Below are 12,929 nucleotides of genomic sequence, written 5' to 3'. Positions count from 1 at the left end.
GAAACTCACCTCAAACGGAGAGAGAGAGAGAGAGAGAGAGAGAGAGAGAGAGAGAGAGAGAGAGAGAGAGAGAGAGAGAGAGAGAGAGAGAGAGAGAGAGAGAGAGAGAGAGAGAGAGAGAGAGAGAGAGAGAGAGAGAGAGAGAGAGAGAGAGAGAGAGAGAGAGAATTGAATTGAACTTTATACTTTATTTAACAAGGATTAAGATTTAAGGCTGCGCCTTTTCTTACAATCTGTCCTTGGGACGCATAGACACACAATTATATAATTAAAAATGTTTTAAAAAGTTAAAAAGTTAACCAACAAAAGGAGGTCGGAAAACTTCAGCACGTGATAATAAAGATGACGATGATGATGATGATGATGACGATGATGATGATGATAATGATGAAGATGAGGCATGAAGAGCATACATATGTGGTTATTCATAAAATCAAATGCATACTATGCAGGTAATTATAAATACAAGCTGGTAGCAATCGAACATGTAGCAATAGTACAACAAAAATATGTTCAGAACATACAATGCACAGCATATCTTTGACGTAATACTAAGTGTGGCAAATCAAAAGGCGTTAAACTACTCAGACATAGAGACTCAGAGAGAGAGAGAGAGAGAGAGAGAGAGAGAGAGAGAGAGAGAGAGAGAGAGAGAGAGAGAGACTTAGACTTAGACTTAGACTTAGACTTAGAACATTTTATTTACATAAAGGGTAGACATTTTAGGCCATAGGCTTAATCTTACAATGTGCCCTTTACATTCACACAAACACATATTCACGCGTGCGCCCGACTAGAATCATAGAAACATCAAACATACAGTAATAATAAATGAGAAAAGTAGTAGAAAATACATGAATGGAAGAGAGAGAGAGAGAGAGAGAGAGAGAGAGAGAGAGAGAGAGAGAGAGAGAGAGAGAGAGAGAGAGAGAGAGAGAGAGAGAGAGAGAGAGAGAGATGGGATTTCTTCCGCAAAGATCATTAGGACCTGCTTGAGTGGTACTGTCGTCCAACCTCAAGGAGAGAGAGAAACAATGCTGGGGATTCTTCCTGCAAAGATCTTTAAGAGGTGTAGTTATTCTCAGACCATAATTTCACTCATTTTCAGTCAGGGGTTTGGACAAGGCTGGTCCAACAAAAGCACGGAAAAGCGGAGAGAATAATACCCTCAAACTATCTTTTCATTCTTTTTCAGTCGACGGGTTGGGCCACGCTAGCATGGCAGCCCAACAGACGCAGGGAAGAGTGGAAGGAAAACTAGATCCCAATATCACAGAGTTATCTCCGGCGCCACTGGATTGGTATGGTCGGAAGAAAATCACTGCACGACGCCGTTCGGAAAAGGATCAGAGTGAGGTGTCATCCACTCCAAGGGAAGTAACTGAGAGACGATTGAACAAAAAACCGACGGTCAACACTCCTGTAGAGGTATTTGAACAAGACATCTGGCACGGTTATTCCTCTTTAGCTTTAAAGAATCGCGGCCTAAGAGTAAGACTAAGAGTGGTTTTCCCGCTTTATAGATATCAGTGTAAAATGTATCTGCGGTCACGGGGACATTGAACAGATACTACCTCATCATGTAAAAGCAAGCTGTTTGCTGCATACGGTGAGGATATAACTGACCTTTCTTACATTAAAAGTAGTTTTCACGTGAACAGCTGCATCACAAAGAACTACACCTAAACGCGCCTGTCTAGTTTATTTTCACGTGAACAGCCATCCTGAACTCAGGTCAAGAATAAGTTACTTCCCTTCGGGTCTCATTCTATCCCTGACAGGATGCCTTTGTTTTCCTTCTCTGGAGAGGAAATCGATTTTTGGCTCACGTAAGTGTAGCCTATGCGATCGTAACTTTGTCTGTCTGTGCGTGCGTGCGTGCGTGCGTATGTGCGTGCGTGCGTGTGTATGTCTGTGGTAGAAACTCTTACATTTGAAGACGTCACATTACATTGACGTCACATTATGACGTAAGAGGGTTAGACGTCACGCGAAGGAAGTACTGAAAGTCTCGCGTCATTATTATTTTGAGCGGGCCGAGACTAGTTGGCAGTGATCGTGTCCCTGTAAGTAGGCTACATGCAGACAGACAGATCTAGATCTAGTGTCTCGCTTTCTTGCACAGTTTCACCTATGCTCTTTCTGTGTGTGTGTGTGTGTGTGTGTGTGTGTGTGTGTGTGTGTGTGTGTGTGTGTGTGTGACGGAGTGATTGAGTTTGTGTTACTGTTTGTCGATTTCTTACGTGAGCCTTGATGGCTTCGCCTCTTGTTTTTACATATTTAGATCTTTTCGTAATTATTGTGTTATGGATATAAGGCCAAAAAAAATAATAGGTGTGGTTACGGTAACATAGCCAAAAATAATAGGGTAGGTAGGTAGGCAATCACTTTTTTTGTTGTTTTTACTTTTTTTTCTAATGTGTACAAATTAAACCTACTTGACAGGGAAATAAGTGTGCGACTCGGGCGCTTTCGCTTTCATTGCGTTTTCTGCACTCGTTTACTTGTTTTTTTGGGTATTTTTTTGACAAATGTAATAAAAAGTTATAGGGTCGGCCCCAAAAAATAGGGTAGGTCGGGTTACCGTAACCACACCTATTTTTTTTTTTAGGCCTAAGCAGATTCGCGATCGTCGATAATGATTTAAAATGGTGTTATGTAATTTTTAAATTACAAAGGAATTGATATGTAAGACAGTTTCAAGCGAGCTATCTTTCGCGGATGTATTTACTGTGCAAACAACTCTAAAGTGTCACGTGATAATCAACTTTGGCTTCGGCGCGCGCCGGAGCAGACGATTTTTTTGGTAACCAGTTGAGAGTGATGCAACCCTATATCACGGTCTCCTTCCGACAGCAGTCTCAAAATTTCGACTTGTTTTGACCTTAGAGTTACAACGATGTCTTCCTCATGACTTTGAAGAACAGAACGGAGATCACTGTCGAAGTCGGCCAATCTGCAATCATTTTCGTCTCGCGAACACTGATCTCAAATTTAGATCAGTGCTCGCGAAAAACATGGGAGATAACTCTGTATTCTTGTTTCGATAGATTCGCGCAATAATTCAGCATGCTGTCAAAGGGAAACTGGCGATAGCCGTGGACCGATGATTATCAGAATGGTGAACAGCTGCATCACGAAGAACTACAGCTAAACGCGCCTGTCTAGTTTATTTTCACGTGAACAGCTGCATCACAAAGAACTACAGCGCCTGTCTACTTTTTCATAGCTAAAAAGGGCCCCCGGGGGACGTTTCAGAGCTATACAGGGCCTCCGGAGGACTTTTTCAGCTCTGAAAAGGTCCGCCTTTACCGATCAAGCCTCGTTTTCGATTGGCCCCCAACAGCACTTTTACCTACATCTTAGCTTCCGCTTCTTCGCCTTTGCAGCATGAACATCTCCACATTCTTTTGTTGTAAAAGAATAAGTTTTATCGCGTTTGTAGTTTGCAATTTTAGCAAACAAGCTGTCGTCCATCTTGAACCAGCTTTACGTTAAGAACAAAGTGACGTCACTATCCAACGTCACCAAGGCGTTGCGAAGCGGTCGAAGTCATGGACATGGTCCCCGAGTATAGATCTTGCTGTAGGGGGGCCAATCGAAAAAGAGACTTTGTCGCTAAAGGCGGACCTTTTTAGTGCTGAAAAAGTCCCCCGGAGGCCCTTAATACTATAATAATAGCTCTGAAAAGTCCCCCGGAGGCCCTTTTTACATTTAGTCAAGTTTTAACGTAGAGGGGGGAATCGAGACGAGGGTGTGGTATGTGTGTGTGTGTGTGTGTGTGTGTGTGTGTGTGTGTGTGTGTGTGTGTAGAGCGATTTAGAGAAAACTACTAGACCGATCTTCATGAAATTTTACACGGGAGTTCCTGGGTATGATATCCCCAGACGTTTTTTTCATTTTTTTGATAAATGTCTTTGATGACGTCATATCCGGCTTTTCGTGAAAGTTGAGGCGGCACTGTCGCGCTCTCATTTTTTAGCTTGGAGGCTTACAAATTAATTAATGAGTTTGCTCATTAAAGTTGTCATTAAAATCGATTTTTCGCAAACAGATTTAAAATTGATTGCCTCGTATTCTTCATGACATTCTGAATCTAAAAATATATACATATGTTATGTTTACTCTTAAAATGTGATCACAATTAACGAAAATAGATTAATTAGTCTTACGATTAAAATTTAAGAAATCGATCCAAAAATTATTTCATCTAATTCTTTATCGTTTCCTGATTCCAAAAACATATAGATATGACAGGTTGTATTCAAAACAAGCTCAGAAAGTTAACACGAATACAGAAAAGCGCGCTTTCCTGCTTAGCACAATACGCTACGGCGCTATTCTTTGGCGTGTGCATATCACTAGCACTGCGTTTTGCACGTGGGAGGTGAGCGATTTCCTTCTCGCGGGGATTGACGAAGCTGTACTGTCTTGGTGAAAAAAATACAGTGCGTTCAGTTTCATTCCGTGAGTTCGACAGCTTGACTAAATGTAGTAATTTCGTCTTACGCGACTTGTTAGCTTTGAAAAGGTCCCCTTGGGGCCCTTCTCAGGGTTGGGACGATACGGGATATTACACCGGGCCCGACTAGGAAGGAACTTACGAGACTGGAAAAAGTTTACATTTAAACCTCCACAGACTTATTTTGATATTGGCAAACATGTGTCTGACCACGGTAGTAAAATAATTGTCCTCCTCTGGACTAGATTAATCTCTGGTGATACTCTCTCCCCATTTGAAATCTCGGTCTCGTCGAGGAGGGTCTGATTTTCCCAATAGGGCTGTCTGTGAAAGGACACTTTTCTCTCTCTCTCTCTCCTGTGCTCTGCTAAGAGATTTTTAAAATCTCGGAAGTAAGTCTCTGCTGACTTGCAGTTGTTTCTTTCACAACTTTGATTGTGTGTATATATATTAATTCCATGCGCCTTTGGATTCGTAATGCGATTAATAATGAAGAGAGGGGAGGGAAGAGAGAGAGAGAGAGAGAGAGAGAGAGAGAGAGAGAGAGAGAGAGAGAGAGAGAGAGAGAGAGAGAGAGAGAGAGAGAGTTTTGGTTATTGACTCACTTGAATAATTGATGAGTCTTAGGATTCATATGATATGTGTCCGTCCGTTTGGGTCATAGCGGGGTCATGTTTGTTTCATAAAAACGTAACGTTGAGGTTATCTCGGATGTTTTTGAAGCTAGAACTTTGATACTACAACAACACAGAACGTGAGGTAAGTCGGCAAAGACGCTCCGAGTGTGCTTTCCCGTTTTGAGTCGCCATTTTTGCTAGCATTTTCACAGTAAATTTAAATATACCACATTTTTTTTAATGATCTAGGTATTTTCTTTGATTTTGGTGATTTTACTCTCTCTGTCATGTACTGGGTGCTTTGTGACCAGTTTCTCCCCTAGACTGTATTGAAACATGTGTCCGTGTGAGCCGACCCCCACTTATCACCAGTAGCAAAAAACAACTCACAAGAATGTTTACTGTCAGTCAAATATTCTTCTTCTTTTTTTAACCAGCTAAGTTGCAGACTTCATCATAAGTTTGATTGTAATAAGAGCTTATCGTGGCATGCTCTCTTTTAGGATGGAACAGGGACCCCACCCGCGAGTAAGTCGTCACCAGAGAACAAACAAAGGAATAACCAAAACGACCCCAACAACGCAGACTTGGCACACGGCGCTCCCAAGGTGCAAGCAGATACCTACTACAATGTGTCGTTGAAACGAGAGGGAATGACCTTGATCTGGACACAAAATCAAGCAGCAACTGCAACATCAGAAAGTGTCAGGGATGGAGGTCGTCTTAAAAGAAGCCGGGTGTCGAGAGATACATGTATGGACAACAGGGCTGGGCCGCGTGTATTAGCGGGAGCTTCTTCCAAACACACACACACACACACACACATACACGCACACACACACGCATGCATACACACACACGTGCACGCGTACAAACACGCCGTTTTCTGAGAGAGAGAGAGAGAGAGAGAGAGAGAGAGAGAGAGAGAGAGAGAGAGAGAGAGAGAGAGAGAGAGAGAGAGAGGTGCTGAGGTCAGGATGCATTAATGTCTAAAGATTAACAGGAGGGGTAAAAGAGAATAAAGAAAACAAATAATAAAAAGATGACCTTACTCGTGCATTTTGTCAAAGTGAAAAGTAATTATAAAAACGTATTGTAGTTGTAAAATTGATTGATTGATTTTTTGTGTGCAGATGGTCCATACGGTAGAAGTTGTCAATGCAAAAACTGTAATATTGACACTACGAATGTGCAAAAAGGCAATCTAGGTAAGGTATCCAACACAAGTGTGTATGTGTGTGTGTGTGTGTGTGTGTGTGTGTGTGTGTGTGTGTGTGTGTGTATGTGTGTGTGTTTTGTTGCTGCCAAGCACATTGAGCTGTTACAAGGGAAGAAATTAATAATCGTAATTGTTATTTAACTCTTGGATCGACTTAGGCACCTAGGAGAGTATAAGTTGTGAGCAATCGGTCGTCTTGCAAGTTTGGTTGACCCTCGAAAGATTTCAAAGTCGTAACGGGGTCACATTTCCTAAATCATCATTATTTACCTGATGGAACACACACGCAGTAGGATTCAACAACATTAACATGGGTAGGATTCTTCCAGTATGCCGGAAATCCGGATTCGATTAAGGCCTTTTCTTTTTTTCTCTCTTTTTACATTTAGACAAGTTTTGACTAAATGTTTTAACATAGACGGGGAATCGAGACGAGTGTCGTAGTGTATGCATGTGTGTGTGTGTGTGTGTATGTGTGTGTGTGTGGGGCGGGGATATAGCTCAGTTGGTAGCGCGCTGGATTTTTATTCAGTTGGCCGCTGTCAGCGCGAGTTCGATCCCAGGTTCGGCGGAAATTTATTTCACAGAGTCAACTTTGTGTGCAGACTCTCTTCGGTGTCCGAACCACCCCCCGTGTATACTACATTGGGTGTGCACGTTAAAGATCCCACGATTGACAAAAGGGTCTTTCCTGGCAAAATTGCTTAGGCACAGTTAATAATTGTCTACCATACCCGTGTGACTTGGAATATGGCCGTGAAAGGTAAATATGCGCCGACATGGCTGCAATCTACTGGCCGTATAAAATTTCATCTCACACGGCATCACTGCAGAGCGCCTAGAACTGTACCCACGGAATATGCGCGATATAAGCCTCATTGATTGATTGATTGATTGTGTGTGTGTGTAGATCGATTCCGAAGAAAATACTGGGCTGATCTTCATGAAACTTAACAAAAACATTTCTCCTCCGAAAGCGGCGTATGGCTGCCTAAATGGCGAGGTAAAAACGGTCATACACGTAAAAGCCGTGGGAGTTTCAGCCCATGAACGAACAAACAAAAAACAAAAACATTCGTCCAGATGATATCCCCGGACCATTTTTTGACTCACATGCGAAGCAAAAGTGAGTCTATGTACTCACCCGAGTCGTCCGTCCGTCCGTCCGTCCGGAAAACTTTAACGTTGGATATTTCTTGGACACTATTCAGTCTATCAGTACCAAATTTGGCAAGATGGTGTATGATGACAAGGCCCCAAAAAACATACATAGCATCTTGACCTTGCTTCAAGGTCAAGGTCGCAGGGGCCATAAATGTTGCCTAAAAAACAGCTATTTTTCATATTTTTCCCATTTTCTCTGAAGTTTTTGAGATTCAATACCTCACCTATATATGATATATAGGGCAAAGTAAGCCCCATCTTTTGATACCAGTTTGGTTTACCTTGCTTCAAGGTCAAGGTCACAGGAGCTCTTCAAAGTTGGATTGTATACATATTTTGAAGTGACCTTGACCCTGAACTATGGAAGATAACTGTTTCAAACTTAAAAATTATGTGGGGCACATGTTATGCTTTCATCATGAGACACATTCGGTCACATATGATCAAGGTCAAGGTCACTTTGACCCTTATGAAATGTGACCAAAATAAGGTAGTGAACCACTAAAAGTGACCATATCTCATGGTAGAAAGAGCCAATAAGCACCATTGTACTTCCTATGTCTTGAATTAACAGCTTTGTGTTGCATGACCTTGGATGACCTGGTCAAGGTCACATGTATTTTGGTAGGAAAAATGTGTAAAGCATGTGAGTCGTATGGGCTTTTTGCCCTTCTTGTTCTTTTTTGGAATAAATGTCTTTGATGACGTCATATCCGGCTTTTAGTGAAATTTGAGGCGGCACTGTCACGCCTTCATTTTTTATTGATTGGAATTTCTGTTCAGCTACAACAAAGGCCGGACTTTGTCATTGCATTTCAGCGTGGAGGGGGAAACATTAATTAATGAGTTTGGTCATTAAAAATCTGATTTTTTTTAATAAAAATTAAAATGATGCTAAAGTAAATTCATCTGATTCTTCATCATATTCTGATTTTAAAAACATATAAATAAGTTATATTCGGATTAAAAACAAGCTTAGAAAAATAAAAATATGAAAATTATGATAAAAATTAAATGTCCGAAATCGATTTAAAATCAATGTCATCTTATTCCTTGTCGGTTCTTGATTCCAAACACATATTGTTTTTAATCCAAACATAATATACCTAATAGGTATATTATGTTTGGATTAAAAACAAGCTCAGAAAGTTAAAAAAGAATAGAGATACAGAAAAGCGTGCTATCCTGCTGAGCGCAACCACTACCGCGCTGTACTGGGTTACCAATTTCATTGCCTTTTCCACGAGCGGGGGACTGACGATGCTATACGGTCTCAGGCCCTTCAATCAGGAGTGGGCTTATGATATGCTGGGTGATCTTAGAATAACCCTTTTTAGCGGATGAGCGTATGATACGAAGAGCGGGGCACGAGGTGAGTGTCTGCAGAAAAAATGTAATAACTCCTAAAATACTAATTATCCTGCAACCATATTACAGTTGTCAAAACCCGAAATGTAGCGCTACTTATTCACGTTGCTCTTTTTACAAAAAAATGCGTATCTATTGAATAACTATCCAAAACACAAGGCAGGTCGCTGATTTGTGGTCGGGTGCTCTTATGAAATACCCCCCTGTGCGCTTATGATAGCTTGATTTTTCGGATCGGATGCGCTTATGACTGGTTTTTCGCTGCGCTGCTTAGTTCCCACTTTCTTGCTACCTTGTTGCTACTAAAACGTATGTTACACATTATTTTATTTAGCCCTTTGCATGACTTTTGTCAAGGGAACTTATGCTTTCAAGTGTTGCTGCTTCCAGTGACAGGAAGGTATAGAGATAATATAGTTCTCTGCTTCACCAAATGTACGACCAATAGTGAGATGTTTTGTGTCTTTTTATACTTCCTACTAATACTGCCGACAAACTAGTCAGAATTGCACTATTGCGCCTGGACAGAAAAAGGGTTAGACAAAAATGCAGCCTCAATGACATCTCTCAATTATTTCACGCTCATTATCCTAGCTAAAACACACACCACTTTCATAAAGGAATGTTGATTTGAAAACAAAAACACTAATAGGGTTTGAGATGCGTTCTGTTTGTAGATGGAGTATTCTGGGATCATGGACGGCAGTGGTATTGACCTGGACATATCTCAGGAGATTCAAGTGGAAACTACCCAGGCTGACCCAGGACCACCCCCAGCCAGCAGCACGCCTGCGAAGCCTGCGAAGAAGGACAGGGGGAAGACTCACCTGTGTACCGCTTGTGGAAACACCTACAAGCACTTGCCAAATCTCAGGCGACATATCAGGGCTACTCACGAAGAGGGTTTCCAGTGTTTCATCTGTAAAAAGGCGCTGGTTAGTCAAGTCGCGCTGGAGTCTCACTGACTTGAACGGCCATGAAAAGAAGAAGCCATTCAGCTGTGCTGCCTGTAAGAAGACTTACCAGAGCAGGACCAGTCTTGCACAGCACTCCTGCAGCAGCAAACCACAGAGCTTTCCGTGCGATGAATGCCCCAAAGTGTGCCCATCGAAGAAGGCTTTAACTCAGCACAGGCTGAAGCATGCACCAATGCCAGAGTTTCGGTGCCAGTTTTGTGGCGTGGAGTTCAAGTTCAGACAGGGAAGAGATCGTCATGTCAAAAGTAGATGCAGGGTTGCCCAGGAAACAAAAACATCTAAGGATTCTTATCCACCTTTGATGTTGCAACCGCTTTAAGGGCAGGTGGGCCAGTGCAAAATTGACCAAATCGTTGAAAACACTGTTTTGGGTATTTTAGCAGATTATGTTTCCATAACATACCTATCATCCATGTGTGTCGGTGTTTTTGTCAAAAGTGTCCTATTTATCTGTCAATAAAGACAAAATGTGAACATGTGTGGCATTGATTGTCTTCTGTAGTCGATATTCCCCCGCCAAAAAATGTCTCATTTCAAAGGCTAGTTACGGCTTTGTCCTCAGCAAAACAGTGCATTCACGACATACGAAACTGCGCAGCAGCTCTTGACCTATAACATGACATCAGTGTTTTGATGAATGTTCCATTCACTCAGCCACTTGTCCGTTGCAAAGGCAGCAATCGTAATCGAACGGAAATGTCCTTATTTGGAAGGTACTCGACATCCATTGGTTCGTGTCATAAACCGAAATCGGGAACCAGTTTACTTTGTGAGTGCGCATGCTCAGCTTACGAATTTTGCATACGGAAACTACCGAAGAGACTCTCGGCCATGACGGGAACACCCGAAGTTCACTCGGTTTTACAACATCCTGGTTACACATCAAACGATCGGCGACAACCGAAAGCGAATTTTTCCTTGAGAAACAACCTTTGATACGATAACAATGGCTCGAAATAAGAAAGAGGACAACGTCTTTATTAGTTCGGTTAGCAACAACAAGTAGTTCCGCTGGCACTAGGCCAAAGTTTGGATTCTGTCGGTGTTTCCGATACAGAGGAAAGCTTTGATCTCCACGCAGATCCACAGGTCGCCATTTCCGAACACGCCATGCAGCAGACTTTTTACGTCTCGGCACTGGCTTGCTTTGCGCTGAATTTGAGTCAGTTTCTGTGCAGTATCTCCTCGACAAGCAAGTTGAGCATTTGCTACGCAAAAAAACAAAAACAGGAGAAAGTATCCAACATCAGTCAGATTATCGGTAATGTTTGCTGGGCCTGCCATTTCTCGAACGAAACTGAATCAGCAACTGTTTGTATCAATCTGCACTTTCGTAAATTCCGTCACTGTCTTGACGAACTGTGTCATTTTCTTCACCGCGATACACAGTTCATTGCGAAGAGCTTCCTCAGTAAATCGTTCAGATTCCACGTACGATTTGTTGTCAAAAAACAACTCAAACGAAAGTTTCAAACTCATCATCCTCCATCTTGCTTGTCGAAGCACCAAAGTACTGTATCGATGTAAAAACAAAAGCAGAAAACTTCGAGGAAACCAACAAATCGACGAGATAACGGAAGGAAATAAGTCTCGTTCTGGCTCAAGTAAGTTACCGTTAAAAATACCGTTATTCTCGCATGCAAATACAAACGAGAATCGGGTCATTGATACACGTTTAGCGCTGGGGCAGTATCCCCATGCTGGTTGACAGAGGGAAAGAAAGGATGGACGCATAAATTCTCTGCTGGCGTGCTAAAGGCTAAGTAGTTTGCAATTCAAATAAACTAAGCTGTTCATTCATAACACAGTTTTGTCCTTGTGTGTCTGTTTCAATAGTGTTTCTGTGGTGTTCAATCTTCAATGTCGTTTTTCTCAGTTCAGCCATTTTGCCTACGGTTACGTCTTGGGTTACGCGATTTCTCTGGCTGTAATTTAGCTAGAGCAATATTTTCTTTTGTAGTTTGTGCAGAATATAACATTCTGGGGGATTACGAAGGGATTTTGCTGAAATTTTATTATAGTCATATCCAGATTATTTCAAAAAATAATTTCGCAAGCGTTACCCTAAAGTTTGACAGTTGTAACAAAGAAGTGTTCCTAACTCCAAATATAAATATAATAAACAAGATCTGCTTCGTAATCCCCTAGAGCATACCCAGAAGGATAAAATAAAACAATAATTAGAAGTGTGACAATCACATCTGATGAAAATCCGTGTATCTCCTGTACTCCACTTTTGTCTGTATTTTGACTGTTTTTGTCGCGTAAAACAAAAACCAGCAACCGAAAATACAAAAAGTGACTATTCTTTGTCATCATTTGTTCATTTCTTTCATAAAATAACATTCAGACACAATAAAACATTGAAAATTAAAAAAAAGGTAGTGCACTGGCCCACCTCCCCTTAAAGTTACTGTTCAGAACTTCGTGAAAAGGAAACAAACACTTGTTTGTTAGAGTTTAATTTTACTCCTTTTGGTTTTATGAAGACGCAAGATTAGTTTCATATTACTGATTTTAATAAAAGCATAGAAAACTGCAAAATATTAATTTCAATCTCTCTCTTTTTCTCTCTCATAAGTTTACTTTCTATACTTTCTAATATTAATTAACTGTAATTAAATTGTATGTACAGTCATTGAAGCTTTGTCTGGTCATAATATGTCCCGGTTATCATGAACTTTGTGAAAAGGAAATAAACACTTGTTTGTTAGAGTTTTAATTTTACTCCTTTTGGTTTTATGAAGACGCAAGATTAGTTTCATATCATTGGTTTTAATAAAAGCATAGAAAACTGCAAAATATTAATTTCAATCTCTCTCTCTCTCTCTCTCTCTCTCTCTCTCTCTCTCTCTCTCTCTGTCTGCCTCTCTCTCTCTCTCTCTCTCTCTCTCTCTCTCTCTCTCTCATAAGTTTACTTTCTAATATTAATTAACTGTAATTAAATTGCATGTACAGTCATTGAAGCCTTGTCTGGTCATAATATGTCCCGGTTATCATGAACATTGTCTCACAACATAAAAAAGACATCATACTGTTTAGTCAGTACATTCGCATGTTACACATTTGCATGTCCTACACACACACGCATACACACACATTATTAATTTACTGTAATTAAA

General features: G+C 41.0%; 1 protein-coding gene across 1 annotated transcript in view; it reads left to right on the top strand.

The window, feature by feature from the left end:
• Nucleotides 1–12,929, top strand: part of LOC138977779 (uncharacterized) — a 55,303-nt gene that overhangs the window by 3,988 nt on the left and 38,386 nt on the right. The window contains exons 2-4 of the mRNA XM_070350384.1: nt 1,196–1,428; nt 5,583–5,832; nt 6,213–6,287. Coding sequence (XP_070206485.1) covers nt 1,196–1,428; nt 5,583–5,832; nt 6,213–6,287 — 558 coding nt within the window. The remainder of the gene's footprint in view (nt 1–1,195; nt 1,429–5,582; nt 5,833–6,212; nt 6,288–12,929) is intronic.

Source organism: Littorina saxatilis, linkage group LG10 (assembly GCF_037325665.1).
Source record: "Littorina saxatilis isolate snail1 linkage group LG10, US_GU_Lsax_2.0, whole genome shotgun sequence".
Lineage (NCBI taxonomy): Eukaryota > Metazoa > Mollusca > Gastropoda > Littorinimorpha > Littorinidae > Littorina > Littorina saxatilis.
The sequence above is the reverse complement of the archived record's forward strand: the minus strand, read 5'-3'. Positions and strand labels throughout refer to the sequence as shown.